At 32.1% G+C, this 22,875-nt stretch overlaps 2 protein-coding genes and 1 long non-coding RNA gene across 5 annotated transcripts in view; 2 read left to right on the forward strand and 1 right to left on the reverse strand.

Moving 5' to 3' along the window:
• Positions 1-22,231, reverse strand: part of LOC105330821 (transient receptor potential cation channel subfamily M member-like 2) — a 51,014-nt gene extending 28,783 nt beyond the window's left edge. The window contains exons 1-14 of one of the 3 annotated variants that reach the window (XM_034483009.2): positions 22,119-22,229; positions 19,758-19,852; positions 18,309-18,533; positions 18,044-18,193; positions 17,655-17,882; positions 17,409-17,567; positions 16,954-17,160; positions 16,581-16,750; positions 16,409-16,458; positions 15,750-15,861; positions 15,313-15,493; positions 14,966-15,117; positions 13,872-14,082; positions 13,588-13,706 (exon numbers count right to left, since the gene is read on the reverse strand). In XM_034483009.2, coding sequence (XP_034338900.2) covers positions 13,588-13,706; positions 13,872-14,082; positions 14,966-15,117; positions 15,313-15,493; positions 15,750-15,861; positions 16,409-16,458; positions 16,581-16,750; positions 16,954-17,160; positions 17,409-17,567; positions 17,655-17,882; positions 18,044-18,193; positions 18,309-18,533; positions 19,758-19,830 — 2,037 coding nt within the window. In that variant the 5' untranslated portion in view covers positions 19,831-19,852; positions 22,119-22,229. Of the gene's footprint in view, positions 1-13,587; positions 13,707-13,871; positions 14,083-14,965; positions 15,118-15,312; positions 15,494-15,749; positions 15,862-16,408; positions 16,459-16,580; positions 16,751-16,953; positions 17,161-17,408; positions 17,568-17,654; positions 17,883-18,043; positions 18,194-18,308; positions 18,534-19,757; positions 19,853-22,118 lie in introns of all 3 variants that reach the window. The other 2 variants (XM_066080099.1, XM_066080098.1) reach the window with 2 other exon arrangements.
• LOC117692332 (uncharacterized) lies at positions 1,952-8,372 on the forward strand. The gene is made up of 14 exons (XM_066077665.1): positions 1,952-2,265; positions 2,637-2,704; positions 3,294-3,368; positions 3,494-3,586; positions 3,785-3,835; positions 4,143-4,359; positions 5,060-5,284; positions 5,618-5,718; positions 6,013-6,280; positions 6,642-6,757; positions 6,980-7,145; positions 7,340-7,623; positions 7,977-8,172; positions 8,365-8,372. Exons 1-14 carry the CDS (start codon positions 2,088-2,090, stop codon positions 8,370-8,372), a joined length of 2,046 nt encoding a protein of 681 aa, XP_065933737.1. The 5' UTR covers positions 1,952-2,087.
• On the forward strand, positions 8,529-11,060 carry LOC117682271 (uncharacterized). Its single transcript, XR_004596718.2, has 2 exons — positions 8,529-8,818; positions 8,917-11,060. It is a non-coding gene; the product is annotated as an uncharacterized lncRNA (long non-coding RNA).
• Positions 22,232-22,875: the final 644 nt, after the last annotated feature.

Consider the following 22,875-nt stretch of genomic DNA (forward strand, 5'->3'; position numbering starts at 1 on the left):
TCATTTTCACTATCAAAACATATCATATTTGAAATATTTTTTACTGGGTCACAATTTTTTGTAGAAAGATTTCACTTTTCCCTAACACTTTTCCGTAACAGAAAAATATGTAGAAATAAGTTTAAGAATTAAATCAGGGAGACTTCATTTAATTTATTAAGTTTAACAATGATATTCACAAATTCAAAACTTAAATTTAAAATATTGCTAAATATCCTTGGGACAAACTATATTTAAAATACAATGTATATGTAATTGGATTAGAAGCATGTCCACAACAGCTAATAAAAAATCAAACTTTTTTTGAAAAAAAATATTTCTCTTCACTTCAGTGTATTTTGGGGTATTAGTCCAACCCATTGACCCACTTACCACTGTTACGTAGTGGATAGCCAACTGGTTAAATTATAATTGTTTTAGCTTTTATTTTGCATTAAAAATGTCTTTTTATTTATCAGCTATCATTTTATTGCCAATGAAGTTAATTTGCACAATCATTTTCAATGAAAGAATTTGCATTAATAATATGATTTTCATAATAAAAGTTTAAGTACCAGTCCACATAAGAATCAGACAATATAAATAAAATATTATATACAACCTAGCAAAAAATACTTCTTTTATTAATGAATTATAAAGATCTTGTTAAAAATATGACATTCTGAAAATTTCACTTTGATTTGTTCACTAATAACAATACAAGGGCTTTTTGAATTTTGCCATATTTACCGAATGACTCCATAGAGTACTGTGTTAACTAAGTGAACTGTCTTGAGGTAAACCAATTTGCATCAAGGATGTTGGTTAGTTTCAATTGTGTTTATAAAAAGTATTAATCATATGCTTTCTTATTTATTCACAATTTACATGGGTTTTCTGTTCTGTAAAAATTGGGAGGCATTTAAAGTAAGTATGCATCTATAGTTTTATTACCTCCCTTAAGTAGAACTCTTCAGTAAAGGAAATTAATTTTGGTGTATTCAGTAAACAAAATGGAAGCAGACAACACTCATACAGATCAAATTTGCAGTTTTACGCCTTTTTACAGCCATGTACGAAAGACGAATAGGGCCACTTAAAAAAATATTTTTATCTCGTAATTACGAGAAAATACCTCGTTATTACGAGTTAATTATCTCGTTATAACGATTTAATTATCTCGTTATTACGAGAAAAGATCTCGTAATTACGAGTTAATCATCACCTTCTTAATTATTGATAAACAGTTCGATGAATTTATAAATCAATCTGCTTTGCTACTTCTTCTGAAATTTCTTTAAAACTGCTTGATCCGATTTTATATCAAATTATGCGTACGCTTTTTAACGATGATTATGCTAAGTATGTATATATCAATAGACATTGCAGTAGTTCATACACTTTACATAAAAAGATTAGAATAATGAAACGCAACATTTTAAATAGATCTTTTCTCGTAATAACGAGATAATTAACTCGTAATAACGAGATCTTTTCTCGTAATTACGAGATCTTTTCTCGTAATAACGAGATAATTAAATCGTTATAACGAGATAATTAACTCGTAATAACGAGGTATTTTCTCGTAATTACGAGATCTTTTCTCGTAATAACGAGATAATTTACTCGTAATAACGAGATCTTTTCTCGTAATAACGAGAAAATTATCTCGTAATAACGAGATCTTTTCTCGTAATAACGAGATCTTTTCTCGTAATAACGAGAAAATTATCTCGTAATAACGAAATCTTTTCTCGTTATTACGAGATCTTTTCTCGTAATTACGAGATAATTAACTCGAAATAACGAGATATTTTCTCGTTATTACGAGATCTTTTCTCGTAATTACGAGATAATTAACTCGTAATAACGAGATCTTTTCTCGTAATTACGAGATAAAATTATTTTTTCATGTGGCCCCATTCGGCTTTCGTAGCCATGTGTGTGGACCTTCTAAATTTTTTCCATCAGAGTGCAATCTTTTTCCAATTTCTAAATGTTTAAAAAACATATCAAGTCATTTGAATCATTTTAACTTAAGTAACTCTCATATTCCAACTGAGGGGCATTTGTTATGTTTCCAAGTGGGCATATTTTCTTGCAAGTCCATGGTACATTGTACTATATGCCCAAAGCTGCGTGCACAGTTAGGAGTCATGTGGCGACGGGGAAGCACGTGCGCGTACCCAAATCACACCGGAAAGGCAAAACCAGAGAGGTCCATCTCGCCTTCAACGTCATATTTTTTACTTGCCAACAAAGGTGTCCTCGTACCTGTTGGATCAGGCAAGTAACATCTTAAGTCATATTTTGAAATGTTTGGAGATACTATATATAATGTAAAAATATCGTTACATTTAGATCTATATCTTAAATTAGTAATACAATTCAAAGGAAAGCCTTAGTATATAGTATACTCTATTGAATGTTAATTTTGTACATGTACATTCCTTGCATGTGGAATTTCATTGTAGAGTTAATGAACTATTGTACCAGAGATAAACCATCACCAGTTAATTTGGTTTCTATAGAAAACACTTTCAGTGTATAATTATATATTGACTTGCATGCATGCAATAATTAATTGATTGTTTAATTATTAATAATTAGATCGTTTTGTTCTTTCATTATAAACATGACCTTGCATCATATAACAGGTATTTGTCGCAAGTGCAGAGGAGATATGTACGAGGCAATGAAGGTCTCAAATATGCTAAATATTGAGGTAAGTGATTTTAAAACATGATATCAAAGTGTATATTTTATTTACCATATATTATAAATATTTGGAACTAATTAATGTGATTCATTCAAATGAAACAAACTCATTTATCTACATTAAGGTGAGAGTTAATTGATGGCTACAACCAGTAAAAATATTCATTTTTGTGTAATGATTATAAACATGTAGAGAAAATAACTTACAGTGATCATCTCCCTATAATATATGACATCCAATTTTTATGCCCCCTTCAAATAAGGGAGGGCATATTGCTTTGCTGCTGTCGCTCGGTCCACCAACAGTTTCTGTTCATTTTCTACGCAGAGGTTGCACATATTGAAATGAAATTTGGTATAAAGAGTTAATAATAATAATTAGGTCAAGTTCGATTGTGGGTACGAACGAGCAATTTTTGACAGAGTTATGCCCCTTGAACGTAGAAAAATTCCAATTATATGCAGTTTCCGTTTATTTTCTTCGCAGATATTCAAAGGGGGGGGGGGGGCATAAGTGTTTCACAAACATCCCTTGTTATTGAAATTTTCCTTGCATTTACACATTTATTTATTAATGAGGGTTATTTTCATTTCAGTTTTTTTGCAATGATGTAACCTCATTTCCAAATTTCAATGTGGAAGTAAAACCTGACGTCGACCCCTCAAATCTGGTAAATTCTATTGGTTTAATTTATTAATCCACAATTAATACAATAATCTTTTTTATCTCAGAGACACAATGTTTTGGTTATTAGGATTTTAAGCAAATTAATGTAATGATACTTTTTTTTTTAAGATTCATCGGCAATCAAGTACATGTAGTATGATAATCGAGGCAAAAAACTCCAAAAATCAGGTTTATTCAAGGATTGTTCATGATCAGAGACATGTATGCTTTTTGAGTTTAGAATAATATATTTATTTTGATAATTAAAGCATACATTTAATATTCTATGGTTATTGTTTAAATATTTTGTGAAGTTAAACAAGTAAAATATGAGAACCTGAGCTGAACTTTCAATTACAAAAACATTTAACTACTGTTCCGAAAAAAATATGCAACTGTTTATTTTTTTTTCTGTTTTAGGCAGAAGAAAATGTACCAGCAGACTTGCAGGAATATTCAGAAGAAGAATCTGTAAGTTCATATAAATACATTTTTAATCTTTTGCAGATGATTCCAAACATTCTTAATGACATTTGATTAATTTTGATGTACTAAATTAATCAATCTCAAGGTGATATAACATCACTAATTGTGTGTATATATAAGTATGTTAGTGTGTAAATGCTTGGCAGAATTGAAAGTAAAATTAAGATATATTCACTTGTAAACAATAATCTAATTTTACCCAGTTTAAAAAGTAGAACAAATAGACAACTTGCACTAGCCATGAAGAGCAATTAAACAACAATTATTTTAATCTTTTCTATCATAATCACAGGTACTGAGTTCTCAGCCTCTGTCCCAAGTTTCCTCATGGAGCGAAGAAAATTTGGAAACTTCGCTTGATGATATAAACAAGGCCTTAAGTTCTATAAGTAGGGGCAGTTTCAGTCCGCTGAAATTTCAGGTTAGAAGGAATTTAGATATCCTAATGCCCAACACCATTCGCACCTTGAAAAGGAAAGCAGAAGAAGCTACAAATCTAATCCTAGAAGGTATATGTTGTCATTTGGCTTTTTTTATTTTAAGTTTATTTTGCAGAATTAATTTCTATATTTTTTCAGAATGTTAATTTAACAGTACCTTTAAGAGGGTTCATGAATTTTTTTTTCTACTTTGCTGTAAAAAATAATATATAAAGTTTTATTTTTAGGGGGTGGGGTTATCATTTGTGAGCTTGCTCACAGTACACTTACCTCTAGTTTAGCATTGCTAGATAATATAAATTAAGCATAATTTTTTCTTTATAAATTTTCTTGCCCCTTTAATAAAGTAATATAAGGCCACTTTTGTAATTTAATTATTTTTTAATACTGACTGACTTAAATGTTTAAGTGTTTGGAAAATAAACTTGTCTGTGCAATCAAATGAATGAATTAATTTAGCCAAACCAGCTAGTATATTATTTGAAAAATCAGCTTAAATAAAATGGGTCTGTTTTGGATAGTATATGGTTTCACCATTACATTTAATGAACTTGTGTGAAAATGTATTTTTTTTTTTGTTTTACGTACGGTACAAGTACATGTACAAGCTAACCCAATTTTTCTGGGAGAGGTCTTGAATAAGAACTAATATAAAATATGGCTACATTGTATTACTCAATATTTTCAGAAATATATATTCGTCAAACAAAATTTCATGTTCTGTTAAGCAGTTATGTAATAAATCACATGCTATGATTTATTTTCTTAGGTATAGCTCCTGGTCAGGGGAAAAAACTTTTTAAGTTAATCCAGGAACCTTCAGATCTCAAAACAACTTCTTGTGATCTAGAAAGAGCTGTGGTCAATCTGTACATGGAGAGCAGAGATAAAGACATTAAGAAACAGCTTCTGTCTTTGATTTCACAGCTCATCCCTCAACTCTCAGTTTATGCCATAAATGAAGCTCGCAAACATGCTTTAGATCAAAAAGAAGGTAGGTTTTCTCTTAATACGATGAATAATGTATCAAATTGAAATTAGGATTTTGATTAAAAGAGCAGCACAGAATAATTAAAGGTTAGATAGTATGTCATATGAACAGTAAATATCACTAAAGCTTTACAGTTTTGCACACATTTTTCTAAAAAAAAAAAATAATAATTTGAAAACATGTGCATGTACTACATTTGTACTATATAGATATTGTGAAGATAGATCATGCATTAATTAGGCTTTTCTTGAATACTTCACTTTACCGGGTTGGTACATGTATTATTACATAAATTTTTAGAATTAGCTTTGTTGCTAAAGTAATCCATTTTTAAAGGTACTGAGGTTCCAAATCAGAAACCAGTGTTTCACAGAAAAATGGACATTATAAAATTAGACCATGCACTGGATTTCATCTTTAATCCAGCATTTTATCAGGTATTTATTTGGATTTTAATTTGTAGTGCAGTATTAGCTGTTTGCACTGTATCCTAGAGTGACCTTAATTAGTTGCTGGTGGTCCCCATTACCAGTAGCAAACCAAAATATTCTTTTCAATTGTATAACTTTGTCTATGAAACTATGAAAATATTAACTTTCAATTTCAGTAGTTATATTGAGCATATTATTCTTAACTTGAATTTCAACAGTCAAGCTATGCGCCAGTATGTGGGCTATATACCTGTACCTATTCATGTACTTTAGTAATTGATTTATATGAATGTTTCACAGGTTTCCTCTATTGGTACTAAAGAGATGAGACTAGAAGATGGCAGTGTCATATCCATTCCAGAAGTGGTTAGAACAGTTTGGCACTCAACCCTGGTCAAAATCTACCTGGCATATTGTGAAGAGACAGAGTTCATTCCTCTTTCTAGATCCACACTTTACCATATCCTGCGTGTATGTCCTGCTTCAAGGCGTACAAACCTAAAAGGCCTTGACAACACAGCAGCAGATGGGGGAAATTCCTATGATGTGCTTTTATCGACAGTTGCAGGTTTTTAAATTTTATATGTGTAGTATTATAAGTATTGTTTTCAAGATGCAAAACTGAATTTGAACACGCAAGATATGTGTTGTCTAAACCCGTGCACACTTCTGTCAACAGCACATTATACATGTATATACAATTTAGAATGGATATTGTCATTTGTAAAAACTATTTAGCTCTATAACATAACATTTACAAGCTGATTAACCTTTAAAGAAAATTTGATCATTTTATTATTTTATCTTTTATATAATAATTAAATTTCAAATAAATCATGTATGATTTTGCAAATATTAAAGGATTGGAAAAGTTTGTTGATTTTATTATACATGTAAAACAATATAAATATTTATGAACTGTATTTCAGAGGTGGAAAAGTATGCAACAGATGGCTTATTGCTAATGGAATTAAAAGAGTGTAAGGACTCTCTTGTAGCCAGTAGGATTTACATGAAGACAGATTTTAAAATGCACATAAAACAGGTATTTTAAAAATAATATATCTCAAATGGTTTTAATATCACTGTCATTTTTAAGGAAGATGTGTGGATATGTTGTATATTTGAGAATAAAAATGTCAACATTTCTTGAACTGGCCTGTTTCTGCCCAAAATAAACAGGTTTATTAAAATTGTATATTTTGATGTTTTTATAGACACTCTTTTATGAATGCAATTAAAATCAATTATTCTTATTTTTTTGCAGACTGACCACTGCGGTGATCATTGCATAAACTATGCTTTGAGTGATCCACTTGATAATCAGTTTCAGCAAACCTGTATTGACCATCAACATGATGTTGCTTGTGACCGTTGTCAATTACTCCCAACAGCAATTTTGAATTTGAAAGAAATATTGGACAAACTTGCAAGTAATTCTCTATTGCATATATCGTTGATGTGTTTCATGTCAATTCATGTTTACATGTAATTCCATTTTGATTTTTGATGAATTTGATCTATTTTAAAGTGAAACATTTAATCTGAATGTTTATCAAAACTATTCTTATGTACAAATATTTATTGAGTATTGGTTTTAAATTAATTTACTGATTGATTTCATCAGATCTTTCTCCAAACACCAAAGAAGAAATGTTGGTGGACATTGAAGCAGCAGAAGCTAAGATTCTTGAGTGGAAAAGTCATATTGTAAAAACTATCAATCAAGACAAGGCAAGAACCCAAACACTGAAAGATCTCCAGCCTGGTGATATTCTTCTCATTATGGACTGGGCCATGAAATTCTTACCGATTACATTCAGAGAAAAACAGAGCAACTGGTATGGTCAGAAGGGCTTATATTGGCACTTATCTGTGTGCATTTACAAGGATGAAGACTCAAATTTAAAGGTAAGACAGCTCCAGTGCTTAAAATGATATGGTCATTATGTATCTGTTGGTCAATGTTTCTCTCTGTCCAATGGCATTCATCTTTCTGTCCTTTCCAAATAGTTTACTTCATGACGAAGAGGCTTGTCAAACACTTAGTGTACTGATATGCTTTACTCTGTGTCTTCATTGTAAGATACACCAGTTTAATTTTATCACATGCTTTCTTAAATAATATCCAATGATGAGATACATCAAGCAACTCATTGAGTAAAATTTATCCCAAACAGAATAACTCGCAATTTTAAATTACATGCAAGTCAACTGCTGATATTATACTGGTTTAAACTCAGTTATAAAGAATTCTTTTTTAGCATAGAACATTTGCACATGTGATGGATGGAGTGCGACAGGACTGGTTAGCAATTGCATGTCTCCTCGAGGACACACTTCATCACATCAAAATTCAACTTCCAAAAACTACTAGGGCATTCCTGAGAAGTGATAATGCTGGTTACTACCACTGCGGCAACTTATGGCTTGCCATTCCAGGCATTAGTAGGCGTACTGGTAAGGATTTTGCTTTTTATAAGTTAAAATTTATATTGGCAACCAAATTGCTGAAAGCAAAAGCATAAAGGTTGTCCAAGGTTTTTAGGTTTCAGGGTATAATCAAATCAAAGGAATGCTAAGCATCAGTTGAATCAGATATACCAATTCTGTCTATATATAGAGTAAAATAAATTTTATAACTAACTTCAGAGTCCTGAATTTTTTAAATATAACACTTTACATGCTAAATGTGTTCATTACTAATGCCATAAAAAGGGAGTATTCATGATGTTGAAGAGAGCACATGTAATCTATTTCAGGTATTTCCATAGCCAGCTATGACTACAGCGAGGCCCAAAGTGGGAAATCTTATTGTGATGCCAAGATTGCCCATATAAGAGGGAAGTTGAGTTAAGAAGCAGCATCAGGCCATAACATCATCACAGCTGCTGACATGAAATCAGCTATAGACTTGCATGGAAGAACGACTGGATGCCAAGCTTCACATGTTGAACTCCTTGAAAAACCCTCTCCTGCAGCTAAGTGTCCAATAAAAGGCATCACTAGAATATCAAATGTGAAGTTTGGTGAAGGACTTATAACAACTTGGCGAGCCTACAACATTGGAAGGGGCAAAGAATTCCCTATTGAACATGAAAACAATGTAAGTTTGAATGAGAAGCAAGTACAGAAGTTGTTAACATTGATATCACGTAAAATGCTTTTTTTCAATGAATAATCAATAACTGTTTCTGATTACAGGATATTGCAGATTTAGAAATAAAATCAGGTTTTGTTGCGAGTCATGGAGCAGAAGGGAACATTCGGAAACCCACAGATAGTAGGAATGATGTGAATTCTGCAGTTGATCATTGCTTTCCTTGTCCTGAAGAAGGATGTACTCAGACCTTTACTAGATATGGGGATATGCAAAACCATTGTTTCCTTGGCAACCATACTTATAAACTTCAAGCAATGTCCACTTATGATGATATCAAGATGAGATGGCGGAATGCATGTTCTTCATTGTCAGAGGATACCCTGAAACACGCTTCTAGTACTGGAGAGGAAGTCACAGATCAAAGTTTTGTGCAGTCTGACATGGGGTGGGCCTTGAAAAAAGACAGAAAAAATGCTCGATTTTCGGATGATCTGAAATCCTATTTGACTGACATCTTCCAACATGGAGAGAATGGTGGAACAAAGGTGCACCCATTTATAGTTTCTCAGAATATGAGAGTGGCCAAGAACGAACACGGGGAAAAAAGATTCAACCCAAACCAATATTTGGCAGTCGGTCAGATATCTTCCTTTTTTTCAAGACTTTCAGCTATGAAAAAAACATCTACTAACGACATGACTGATGGTGATTTGGATGCAATCCTTCTTAATATTGCGAAGGCTGATGTTATAGCAGAATTTCAATAGGAATTCAAAATCTTTGACAAAAATAGTGTCTACTTATGCTTAAAACTGGATTCTAAATATTACATGTAATACATAGTGTGCTATTGTGTACATGTATACATGTATTATAAGTTACTGTGCATTGAAGTCTTTGATGTAGATCTACCAGAATTCTTAATGTGATAACGTACAGACATTAGTGTACGGTTAGTATATCAAGTGTACCAGTTTTGACAGCACTCACTTAAACAAGTTTATAAAATACAAAACGGGCAATGCTTAGTGTGATCGAGAGACCATTTGATTAAAACCAGTTTTATAAGGAGTGGGTGTAGCAAAAAAAGTCACCAACATTCACATGAGAATTTTAAGAGTTTTAATAATCAACAAACAAGTATATTTTTATACACTTTAGGTACCAATTTCCATTTATGTTGTAAAACGACTAACACTTATGATCTTCGAGGGCTGATTTGTGTTGCTATCAAGCAACAGTTTTTTGTTGCTTAGCAAGATACAATAAATTTAAAAAGCCCATGAAAATAAAAGTTGCTAAGTTTATATATTGCATACACTGTATTTTAATCTGAAGTATTACAATTTTTTTGGCAACAGAAAAAAGAAAATGGTGTAAAACTTAAGAAAGATGATTCAGCATTTTACATGTATAAGAACTATGTGCATGTACATGTATATTTTGTGGTCCTGTTGTATTAAATCACTTCATACATTCTTTTTGGGGGGAAATATTTTTAGTGTGTTATATCATTGGTCACAATATAGAATTGCAACATTGATTACTGATATTATATAAAATGAGTCAAATGACCTGTGATTTAAATTCATTTTAATTGTACATGATGTTGTAGAGTGGAGAGATAGGAAACACAGTTGCAGATAAAAAAGTTGTGTAGTATTTAAGAAAAGGCTGGTAAAGCTATGCTAATTAGCCTGTGAGTTCTCTCTTTCTAATATCACACGATCCATTGACAATTTTAAAAATGAAATGCTACATTTGTTTCGATCAACATAGTTACATGAATTATCAATTATTGTCAACTGCCACAAAATTATATTTTTCCCTTGTTGCTATGACAACCTAATTGTTACCATGACAACAACAACAATTATTTATTATTATGTTGAAATATGATGTTAACCACCTTTCTTATTTATATTGTATGATTTATAGTGATATTTAAAAAAGAGATTTACTTATAAGCTATTAACAATCACATTTTGGGCTTCTTAGAATGTAAAAAATGTCGATATTCGTTGCTAAGCAACAACCTTGTTAAACAAAAACCCATGTTTTTTCAATTGAATTCTGATAAAGATTGGACCCAATAACAGATTGACATGTTTTGAATTGCTATCTTTTTTTGCTGATTTTTTTTATATCTTATTGAATTTCACTTAGAATTGTGAAAATGCTGAGTCAGCAAATTTTGCAAAACATACAAATTTGTTCCCCCCAGAAATAAAATTCCATAAATTTTTTTTTTCTGTATCTTAGTTTTTTTAACAGAACAAACAGTCAATTTTCTTGACAAAAGCTTCATACCAATATTTTATTTCATCAAGACAGATTTTGACCCCTTCGAAATATGAGAATTTTATGCAATCTGTTAAAGAATAACCTGTGGTTGCTAGGGAATTTGCGAAGTGAAGATATCCATAGCAACTGTAATCTGATTTCATAAATTCTTTCAATGCTTGAATAGTATAGTAAAAGGAATATTTGCACAAAAAATCATTGAATTCTGAAAACTGTCATGTATCATTATTTGTCTGATTCTTATGTGGACTGGTACTTTAAAAAATTTTAGTGGATTTTAGTGGACCGACGGTCCACCAGGTCCGGAACTGTTGGTGGACCTTCCCAATTTTTGGTGGACTCGGGCCGCCGGTCTACCGTAAATGTCGAACCCTGACTTTCACGGTAACACTGCTATTAAAATTTGTTGAGTTTTAAATTAACACACGTACATGATCAGTCATCAGAATAAGCATCGTAAAGCAAAGCTCTGAGAAATGCATCAACTCTTTCGGCGTATCATTTATGTACCTCACTGGCTATATATATTTACCACAACGTTTACAAAAGTCACACTGTGACACATACATACTATTATTTGTCGATATATCGACTATTTTCGTCCACGATCACGTCTTCTTGCACGGTTATGCCCAGTTGCATATTCCAGCGATCTAACTCACACTAAAGTCATTTTAAACGAATCCTGCTGCACAGTGAATAATATCACAAGCCATCGCATGTATTTCCCTTTCGTTTTCAATTCAGTCGGTTCAGATTTCAACTCTCTGTTCGTGTTTAATCCATTAAATTCAGCTCAATAGCTTTGCATCGACTGAAGGCCCGTCCATATTTTTGCTGTTGTTTGTATTCATACACGCGGCTTCATTTACATTATTTATTTTTTATCAATGCCACTTTACATTTTATGATTTAAAAATGTTATATTATATGATAAGAAATTTAATAATTTTTTCTATTGATCGACGTATCAAAGGAAAAAGTGACCGGAAAACTTTTTCTAGATTTTGCTGATAAATACATTCGTTAAATATATAGTTAAGAGTTATTTATCATAGTTTCACAATCATGAAACTATATTTATCAGATAAGCTATGTTTTGCAATCGCAAATGGTTGTTTTTAGTGTTAATTATAGTTTTACACTTCTGAAACATAGATGATCGCGTTTACTACGGTTTACAAATGTGACCTATACATTAACGATATTAATGATAAACTAGGTTTATCGACTGTTAACTAAATTTTACGAAAGCTAAACTATAGTTAACAATATTTTATGGTTAATATAGTTAATATAGTTAATATAGTTTACGACCGTAAACTATAGTAAACAATTTGTTAACTATACTACACGATCCGTTTACTGTAGTTTACATCTGCAAAACCATATTAAACGGTTGTAAATTATAGTTTACGAATGATAATCTAAGATTATCTGTCTGCAAATAACGTAAACAATAGATTTTGCTGATAAATATAACGTCTCATCTGTTCACAAATTTGCATTCGTGAACTATGGCTAAGAGCTGTGAATCAGTCTCACACTCGTAAAACTATATTTATCAGATAAATAATGTTTTGCAATCGCAAATGGTTGTGTTCATTGTTAATTATAGTTTTAGACTTCTAAAACATAGATGATCGCGTTAACTATGGCTTACAGATGTAAACTATAGATTCTCGTCGTTAACTATATTTCTCTGTCCGTAAACTATAGTATACAACCGTTAAACTTAGTTTATCGACTGTGACACTATGATAAGCTCATTTTTGTAAATTTGGTGTCCCATACAAAACGTTGACTTGTTTCGCGATGTTGTTTCTATCATATCGAGATTTATCTTGAAATCTTATTTGGACAATCTTATCAGAATATCGGTTATCGTATATAAACAGGCGTCATAGATCGTGTAACCTGAAATATGTCTATCGTGACCTTACCGTTTAAAAGTTCAACAAATCGCAAAAAACGTTTAGACTCGCATCACATAAAGCCTTAAATTTTGGAGAAGATCCACAACGAATTATGATTTGTTAATTGTGGTGCTCGTATAATAGATCCCACGACAGTGGGAAGCCAGCATACGAGACATACCTGCCATACAAATACATATCAGCACTGCAAGATTTCTATCAGCCAGCGAGCTGATACGGGGAACATTATTTTTAAGCTGAATTTTATAAGCAAACTCCTATCCATATACTGCAATTTCCTTATTTTACGCAAATAATTAATTGTGCAATTCCGCTTTCTTGCATCAAAATACGACAAATTAAAATCGAAAACATCATCTTTTTTGTTATGATTTCATATAGCGCAAAACTGTCTAAAAAATAAGAGCGAGCTTTTGTAATCCGCGAGGACTGCATCTAGCGATTTAACGCGGGAATTAATTTTTTACGTTTAAAAAGGAATTTACAGTATGTGTAAGTAAGTCATAAATAATTTAGTAATATCTAACTAACCTTAAAGACAATGACGTAACGTTTGGCGTCTAGTGATCGCTGGATCATACTGACGGACTGGTATTGATCGCCCCCTACCACCAGAAGTACTGAGGGGACAGTCACAGACATGTCGTCTTCTAGAAATGTTTAAACAAGTTGAGATAAAAATCACAAATAGTAGCATAAGCTAACAGGCTATAAAAGAACCCTTCCTTCAAAGCAAATTTGTAAGCATACGAAACTTGAACAGCACCATATTTTCTATTTCTTTTTATTTCAGACAAAAAGGAAAAAAAAAGCACCTAGTTTGTTATTTCTGAATCTTCCACGACGAATGTATTCCTCCAAGTTGGCCCTGAAATTGGCAGTAGCGTCTTTTTTTCTTTTTTCTTTTTTTCTTTCAATGGGTTTCACAGGCAACAAAAAGTGCGTGCAAATAGGGTTGAGGCAGTAGTCTCCTGAGGCAGCAGCTGCCTTCCGTGGATTATATTGGGTCGGCCATCGCCCAAACCCCTGACAATTAAGAAAAACCTTCAAACTTCATGCATTAAAAAGGATGGCTAACCCCAATTTCTGATTCAATCTTTTTATTTTAATTGCGCAAGACTTTTTCTCAATGATCATACTAATAAAACTTTGGGCTTAAAAGGTTGTTCCAATATTGAAATGCGATTGTTAGTACTATGTTAAAGCTGCTTGGTCCGATTTTTTTGTTATTACAGTATCAAATTTTTTTTCCATACAAACCATTTATCTTAGAAAGTTATGGACTTTCTCCTATTTACACGAGCAGATTCAGTCTCTTTTCAAAGTTAGAAATATTCAAAATAAATAAAAATAATCTCTTTTTGGGCAAAAGAAAAAACAAACCAAAGTGCCTCACGGGAATTCTTAGAAAAGGAAACCGTTTGGTTTCGTCCTCCGAATTATTATTTTTTGGGGTTATTCAACCCGCATGCTATAAATCGATTGTAAAGAAAGCTTCAGAAATATTAGCGAACAAAACGTACACATGTTTATTTGTAATTTGTCTGATTATTTCGACCTTTATTTAATGCGATGTGAAGGTCGTAATATAATCATACCCATCTCGTCGTCAGGGGTGAAATTTAACATGAGGCGAAATAACGCGGTACCCTTTTATGTCGTTTGTGTACATATATTTCTTCATTGAAATTTGGCTTAATTGACTAGGAAAAAAAAACTACAACAATGTCTATTATTATACATATACTAAGCAAAACAATCGTTTAAAAGCGTGCATAAAATTTGATATAAAATCGGACCAAGCAGCTTTAAGTTTTTATCATTTCTTTTTTAGTTCAGGTGAGCTATAAACAGCAACTCTTTGTCTATATATGCAATGCAGTTAAAGAAATTTAAAAATCTAGCATACGTTTTTGAGTTCTAAAGCGTGATTCATTTTTAGATCTTCCCATGATGCAATTCCTATCACCGTCGGTCGTTTATTTAAATCTTCTTTTTCTACAACTTGACCAATGACCTTGGAGATTTCTGAAGTAGCGCCATTTGTCGTGATCCACACCCCTGCAAAACTTTCCAAATAATATATTCTGTACACATACTTACTGATGGTTGAAACAACACTTTTTGTGATTTGTATTACAATCTGAGGGTTTATTTAAAGGACGAATGAAAATAGAATCATATTATATTGATTAATTATTCGTATGATATAGTATAAAACCATGCAATCAATATGAATTAACAGAAACACAATACCACTTTCTTTCACGATGTTTTCAAACGCTAAGGTGAAAAATCTGGCTTTCACTGGGTCATTCAGGATTTGTGACCCCTCCCCCGTGATTGAAATCAGGAGCTGGGGTCGCTTTAGTCCCCAGTGTCTCATCAGGAGGGACGAAACAATATTCAAAGGAGTTGTGGTACTGAGTCGAACGTACTTAAAGGAAAATCAGAGTAAAAAATGTTAATATCTAATCAATAAACTAATATTGTCTCGGACTGTCAAAACAACGTTTTTATCGGCGTAATTTCGTTAATGTTTATTATTCGAATAATCTGTTATCTATAAAGTAAATTTACATTTGTTGATGAGCAAATTCTACGGCATGAAATTCACACAAATGCATGAATATTGATATACTAGTACACAGAATATAATGTTACTTTCCAATAAAATTACAAGTATGACTTACATGGGCAATACTATTCTCAAGTCCACCATCTGCAAAAACTTCAACTTTTCCATAGGCATCTGTCATAGTCATAGCGATAGCCTGGTCATTTGGAGGTACGGAAGTTCCAGTGCTGTATATTGAAACACACAGTCATCAAAATGTAATACTATTTGATCATTTTTGATAGGAACAACCAAACCTAAGAAAAATTCCAAAAAAGCATCTGATACAGCATGCCCGCTGGTTAACGTTACATAATATGATCCGATTTCCTTCCATTTTTTTCACAGATGTTTAGTTATCATGGCGGTTACTGGCTGTTTACAGAAATGCATCGGGTTGTTAACGTCCTCAGAAGTCGAGATGAAGCTGAACCTTCTATTGACGTCAAGAACCCGATAAATTTTCGTAGATAGACAGTTGAAAACTTAACAATTGTTCTGTTTTGTCGGGGACCAAAATTGTCTGTAGAGACATTGCATCCACTACGTTGCTGTTTAAAACTTTTCACTCTATGGTAACATAATATATCTAATATCTTTACGGCAATCAAGTGACGCGTTTTATTCAATGACAGTGTGTCATTTTATTCCGAGGCAAAACAAATTATTATCATGTACAATATATTACAAGAATTCTAATAAAAGTAATATAATAATACGGTATAAAACGATTACCTTGGTTGACAAGGAACTTGAATACTTTTTCGAATCCATTCTTCTTCGTTCTAACAATTCAAATATAGTTTCCTTTAGAAAAGAAACTTTAAAAAGACAGTCTGAGGTTGATAAATGAAATTCAGTGATAGGAAAATAGAACATAATTTTAGAAAGAAAAATAGAGCCTAACTCTATCGATAACTTGTGCAGCAAGAAGTTCTTTGAAATAGTCTTGTAGATCGCTTGGGTAGCAATGGCTACCAACAATTTTTATAAGCCATTCGGGTCGCCTATGGGGACGTCCCTCCTTAATATCCAGAGGAAGGATTCTTTTCCATAAAGCGTTTGCAAATTCAATATCTTGGAAAATCATAATTAAGATGGAAATACAATTGCATAAATCGAGGCTGAATTTTTTTTTAAAGTTAGAAATCGTAATTTACTGACATTTAAGATTGCAAACTGTTTCTTAATCCTTTGTGTTGTCAAACTTTATCATAACTACTTTATGATTTAGTTTTTATGTTTCTTTATAACAAGCCAAACTTTATTATAGTGCATACCCTTTCTGCAAGTGTTATCCTTATAATAGATATCGGACAAACAGGCGATGAATATTTCACAATTTGCGATGAGGGCGTATTTTTTATTTTTGTCCAATCCAACTGTCGAATAGATTTGATGGTGTTTGTATATTTTTCTCAATTCATTTCGAAGGTTCTCTGCCAAATTCTTGTCTGTTGTACTTATGAGTGCTATTTTCTTCTCATCTTTTGAGATACAATAAAGAAAGTTTAAAAAACCAAGGATTAATATAATACATAAACGTAATGTGCATGTAACTAAAAAAGGCTTAATAAAGAAAGTTTTGAAAACCAAGGATTAATATAATACATATTCGTGATGTGCATGTAACAAAAAAATGCTTAATTCAGTTTTATTTCTATTTTACATGTAAATTTATAATATGTATAATATTTACTTGGTGTACTGCCAGGTAGTTAAGAATTTGATTTACCTTTTGAAATAAAGGTGTGTTTGAGTAAAACTTTCAGAAGTACATCGTCCTCTTCGTAAGGAACAATCCATGTGTTTTGTAAGTCTTGCGGCGACATATCTGTTTGTTTATCCATGTAAATACAGACTTGTTTTCCCGTTTTGCGAATCAATTTTTGTTCTGAAATAAAAATTGAGGGAAAGGTTTGGTACTGTTTTATAAACGAATTGAAATCAAATTAAATTTTGGTTGTCATCAAATATTTACCAAATTGACAGAATTCATCTTGTGAATAATCACGTGATAAAAACACGAGATAATGCGTTGCACTGCTGAGATCCTCTGTAAGTCGATGAATGACGTCATTGTCTATTTTTGCGAGGGTGTGGAATTTACTGATATTTAGATCAAAGTTTTTTAAGATTGCACAGATTTTGTTAACTTCTCTGGCGTTGTTCGGATGGTTGCTAATGTATATGTACTTCTCTTTTCTCTCTGTTATGAGCCAAAAAAGAAAAGCTGAATACCTAATACATTTCCCAAAAGAACAATTCAAATGATTGTTTAAATTCTTTATAATATAAGAGAGAGAGAGAGAGAGAGAGAGAGAGAGAGAGAGAGAGAGAGAGAGAGAGAGAGAGAGAGAGAGAGTTAACCTTTTTGGGTTTTACGTAAGGAAAACACTGAAGGTCTATAAACTTTGTCAAAGACCAATAGATTGCTCTTGTAGTTTTGCCATTGGGACACCATTGGATCAAACGTTATCAAGGAGAGCTCATTTCCTCTCATAGAAGATAACATATAGTCTAAAATAAAGCATCATACTGTCATAGTAAAAAATCATACAAATGTACCAACCAGCCCTAAGAATTTTTCTTTTAATGTAACCTGACCAATCAAATTTCCCGTAAGTTGAAGTACCTTTTGTGAACGCCTGAGTGACCACGAATTCTTCAGACAGACAGACCAGGACGATTCCTTTACTAAAGTTACTGTAATCATCGTCATCATCTCTAGTCTCGCTTTCGTTTTTCACGATGACGTCAGCTTTGGTGTTTTGTAAACTCTTCAAAAACTTTTTGACATTGCCCGTATCCCGGGTGTGATAACACAATAAAATTTTTCTCTTTTCTGCTTTTCCACACACTGCAGCATGATAAGAGTCTCAAATAGCATTTTAAAATTCATTATGTTTGATACGCCAAAATCATAATCAAAGTACTGAAGTACTGACGGGAGTTGATTTTATCGATTATCATTTATTCAAAATCAACGATATGTGACTTTGCATGGCAAGTAGTATCAGTAATCGAAATATTTCTGAGAAATTGTATGGATCCATGCAAGATTGAACTCTTGTCTTGTTCAACTAAACGCTCGGCTGTCTTCGTTTATCTCCGACAAGCAAGAGAGACTCTGTTTTGTCGGATATTAACAGAGACAGCCAAGCGTCTGGTTGAACGAGACTACATTGAACTCTAACGTAGGAATACATACGACCTTTAAAAATATCTAAACTGTTTGTACAATTTAAAATCTTACTATTTCCATGGTATTAATAAATAAGTTTTCTTGAAAACAATGCTTCAGAATACATTGCATCGAATTCATCGATTATTTTCAAGAACTAAGTGTTGTCGGCGGTATTGATTTGTACTAAGGTCCAAACACTGTCTCACTTTCGCTTTGCCCGAGTAAGTGCATAGGAGAGTTGATTAAAATCAACTCCCAAAAATGAGCTAAACATAGTTTTAGAGTTCATAAACTAGATTTATTGACTGTAAACTATTCGTTTACGAAGCGTAACTATATATATTTAATGATTCGTTTTCTATAGTCTTTACCTGTAAAACAGTCGTAAAGTTTTACATACTTTGTCTATAAATAAAAGTGAATAATAGATTTTGCTCTTAAATATAGATTCACATCTGCAAACTTACTTTTGATTAGTTTAAGTTTTCGCCAAGTACAATTTCTCGCCAGTGCATTGTGACGTCATTTTTCGTATATAATTTTATGTGTTGATAAAGTGACGTAACATTGCACTGGCGAGAAATGGTACTCGGCGAGAACGCCAGTATAGTTAAGAATTGTAAATCCTAGTTTCACAAATCTATCAGATGAACTATATTTTGCAACTTTTTTCAGTGTTAACCTGTTAAAGAATATTGTATTACCTATGATTTACAGTTGTGAAATATAGATGAACGGCGTTAACTATAGTCTGTAAACTACGGTTTACAGCTAATAAAACTAGGTTATCGTCTTAAAAATATGTCTATAGCTCATTTGTGAATTTGGCATGCCAAATGTATAAGCAAAAATTAACGTCTAAACTTTTTTCTTCTGCAAAGAATAAGAAGGTCTCACATAGACAACTGATCCATTTAAGTATGATGTCTTGAATCCCCTCTGAGGGTCTATTTAATTTTGTAACGTCCATTATAGCGTCTCTTTGTCATCATCTGCAAATAAAAGGAAAGGGATTCGAATTTATTCAGGAGCTACATCTATTTGTGAGACACGAAATCGATTGAATATGTTACCAAAACGTTGATGCTAAATATTTTTAAAACTGTTAAAAATAGAAATTTCATACTCAATGTCTCTGACAGTAAAATCTATATTTAGACATGACAAACGGTTGAAATCCGGGGTCTTTATATTTATATAGATCTCTTGGCTATGTATATGCAGAAATATGATTGAATCCAAATGCACATATATTACGCTCTTCCAATCTTTGATAAATAAATCAAACAAGAAGGTACAGTTTCTTTCAATATTTGCCCTAAAATTCAAAAGTTGTTTAAATCTTATAAAAATAAACATATACCGTCTTGAACATGTGTGTATATAAAGTACCAGGTTAAAAACTTTTATCTTGTTTCAAAAAATTATGACTTAGAGATTTTGGCATATTTTTAGGATTTAGTCTAAAATGATGAAAAATGGCACATTTTCTCATAGTTTTTTAAAAGAGGAAAATGTGTCCGCAGCCGTCGCCTATAACGAAATTGATATATTTTATGTAATATCACATGATAAAGTTATAATATGAGTTTCATCGTGGGTGACGGCTGCTAGCATATTTTTCTATTTAAAAAAAACACTAAGGAGCTTGTGTCTTCTGCTCAGTTGTAGGAAAATTACGAGAAAATGCACTGTTAATGACGTCACAATTAACCCTGTGAAAGTCTAATCACGTAACTATTTATAGATTCTTAATTTATGGGTATTTTTATGTAAATAAACGTTACTTTTCAATTTTTTGTTATATTTTTAAAATTCATCCTTAAGCAGGGCCAAATATGTCTGAAATTGTACCTAGTTCTTTTACGATTTTTTCATCTTGATAAATCCAACTTTTTTTAACAAGAGTTATTGTCAACTTTTAAAGGTACTGCAAAAATGCATTGAACAATTATTTAACATCAAATCTGCCAAAAGTGTAAAACTGTTATATTTACATCTACCCAGTGTTATAACTTTTATTTCTTCAGAAAACCTATTGTGATTCATAGCTTTATAAAACTAACAGGGTTAAAATCTACACAATCTGGTTCATACTAGTTTATTGATCGTTCTTAATACTTAACAACCTAATTAAACCACGGACAATTGTGCACGAAATCACGCGGAACTCAAATTACTATCCAAAGAAGAAAAAGTCATTTTTTTCTCCATCTAATGTACTGATATACCTAAAACAAAGTACTGAAGTACTGACGGGAGTTGATTTTATCGATTATTATTTATTTTAGAATCAACGAAAATGTTATTTTGCATGGCAAGTGGTTTCTTATATGTATTTGATTTACGCACATTTTTTATAATATGAATACTAGGACTTTTCCGAAAAGAATTTCGAGAAAACCCTATAAATGAATCATGTCGTGTAATATAAAGATACTATTAATTCCAACAACGTACGTATCAGTAATCGAAATATTTCTGGAAAATTGTATGGATCCAAGCAATATTGAACGCTAGCTTCGTTCGACCAGACGCTCGGCTGTCTCCGTTAATCTCCGACAAGCAAGAGAAATTCTCTGCTTGTCGAAGATTTACGGAAACCACCGATCGTCTGGTTGAACGATACTATAATAAACTGTAGCGTAGGAATACATACCACTATAAAAAATGTCTAAATTGTTTCCTACCATTTAAAACCTGACGATTTTCAAGGTATCAATAAATAAGTTTCCTTGAAAACCAATTCTTGAGAATTCATTACATCGAATTTATCGATTATTTCCGATGATGATTTGTGCTTACATGTATGTCCAAACACTGTTTCACTTTCGGTTTGCCAGAGTAACTGCATAGGAGAGTTGATTAAAATCAACCCCCCCCCCCCCCCCAAAAAAAAAATTAGTTATTTTTACTATTTACGATTAATTCATTAACTTGTTAAACGAAATATGTAAATATAAACAATGAGATGCTTTCTTAAATGACTCACGAAGGCTTACGCTGGTTATGTTAATTCTTTTTTTTATTGCAAGGATCGTTACCTTCTTACCCGCATAAATCTCCAAAAAAGAAATCATTTAATTGTTTATGTATATAATTTTGATACAGTCATGTCCACATCCTTCTTTTTTTTTTTAATTAAAGAACAATTTAATTTGCGTTAAGATTCTAACACATTTCTAATGCTATGCTATTAACGCAAATTTGTCATTTTTTTAGGGCAGATTATTTTGTTTATACTCATAACGTACGTACCGGCAAGGGCCTGGGTTCCGGAAATATAAAATCAGTATAGAATTTGATGCTTATATAGCTGTATAGAGTTAGACGTAGGTATGACAGCGTAACTATTGGTGTTACAGGGGCTCCATTGAGGTTCTGACTACATAGGGATCCATATAGAGGACTTAGATCATCGATATCTATTTTTGCATTGAATGAATATTTTTAAATGCCGTCGGCCCTATAACTTAACAAGAATGTACAGACAAATTAAATACCACGCGTTAGGGCGGTTATATAATTTGTCTGCAAAACAGATAAAGTTTTCAATGAAAAAAAGTTCAGTTTGACAATAATGTTCACACTCTATTAGTTCCATAACAAGATAGGAACAGTGAATAGATGAATTATGCCATCGATAGAGCTCAATTCGGGAGAAGAATTTACTGATATTGAATAAAATTATAAAATCAAAGGGCAAGTAAACTTTGACGATGTTCTTTTTGTTTTTTAATTAGTGAAACTTTTTTTTTACTGTTAAATCTGACGCGTATTATTTCATAGAATACAAAGTCTACTTTTACCCATATTTTAAATATACTTGCACATCTAACGATTTTAGAATTGCTATCCTAATAGATGTACATATATGACAATTTGGAAGGGGGTGGGTATCTGAGCATTTTATTACAATTAACATTTTCAAGAGATTATCGTTTATTATATAGCTAGCATGTATATGCTTGGGGGGGGGTGGTTTAAAAAAACAATTTACACCGAAATAAAGAAA

The sequence above is a fragment of the Magallana gigas genome, chromosome 3, assembly GCF_963853765.1.
Source record: "Magallana gigas chromosome 3, xbMagGiga1.1, whole genome shotgun sequence".
Taxonomy (NCBI): Eukaryota; Metazoa; Mollusca; class Bivalvia; order Ostreida; family Ostreidae; genus Magallana; species Magallana gigas.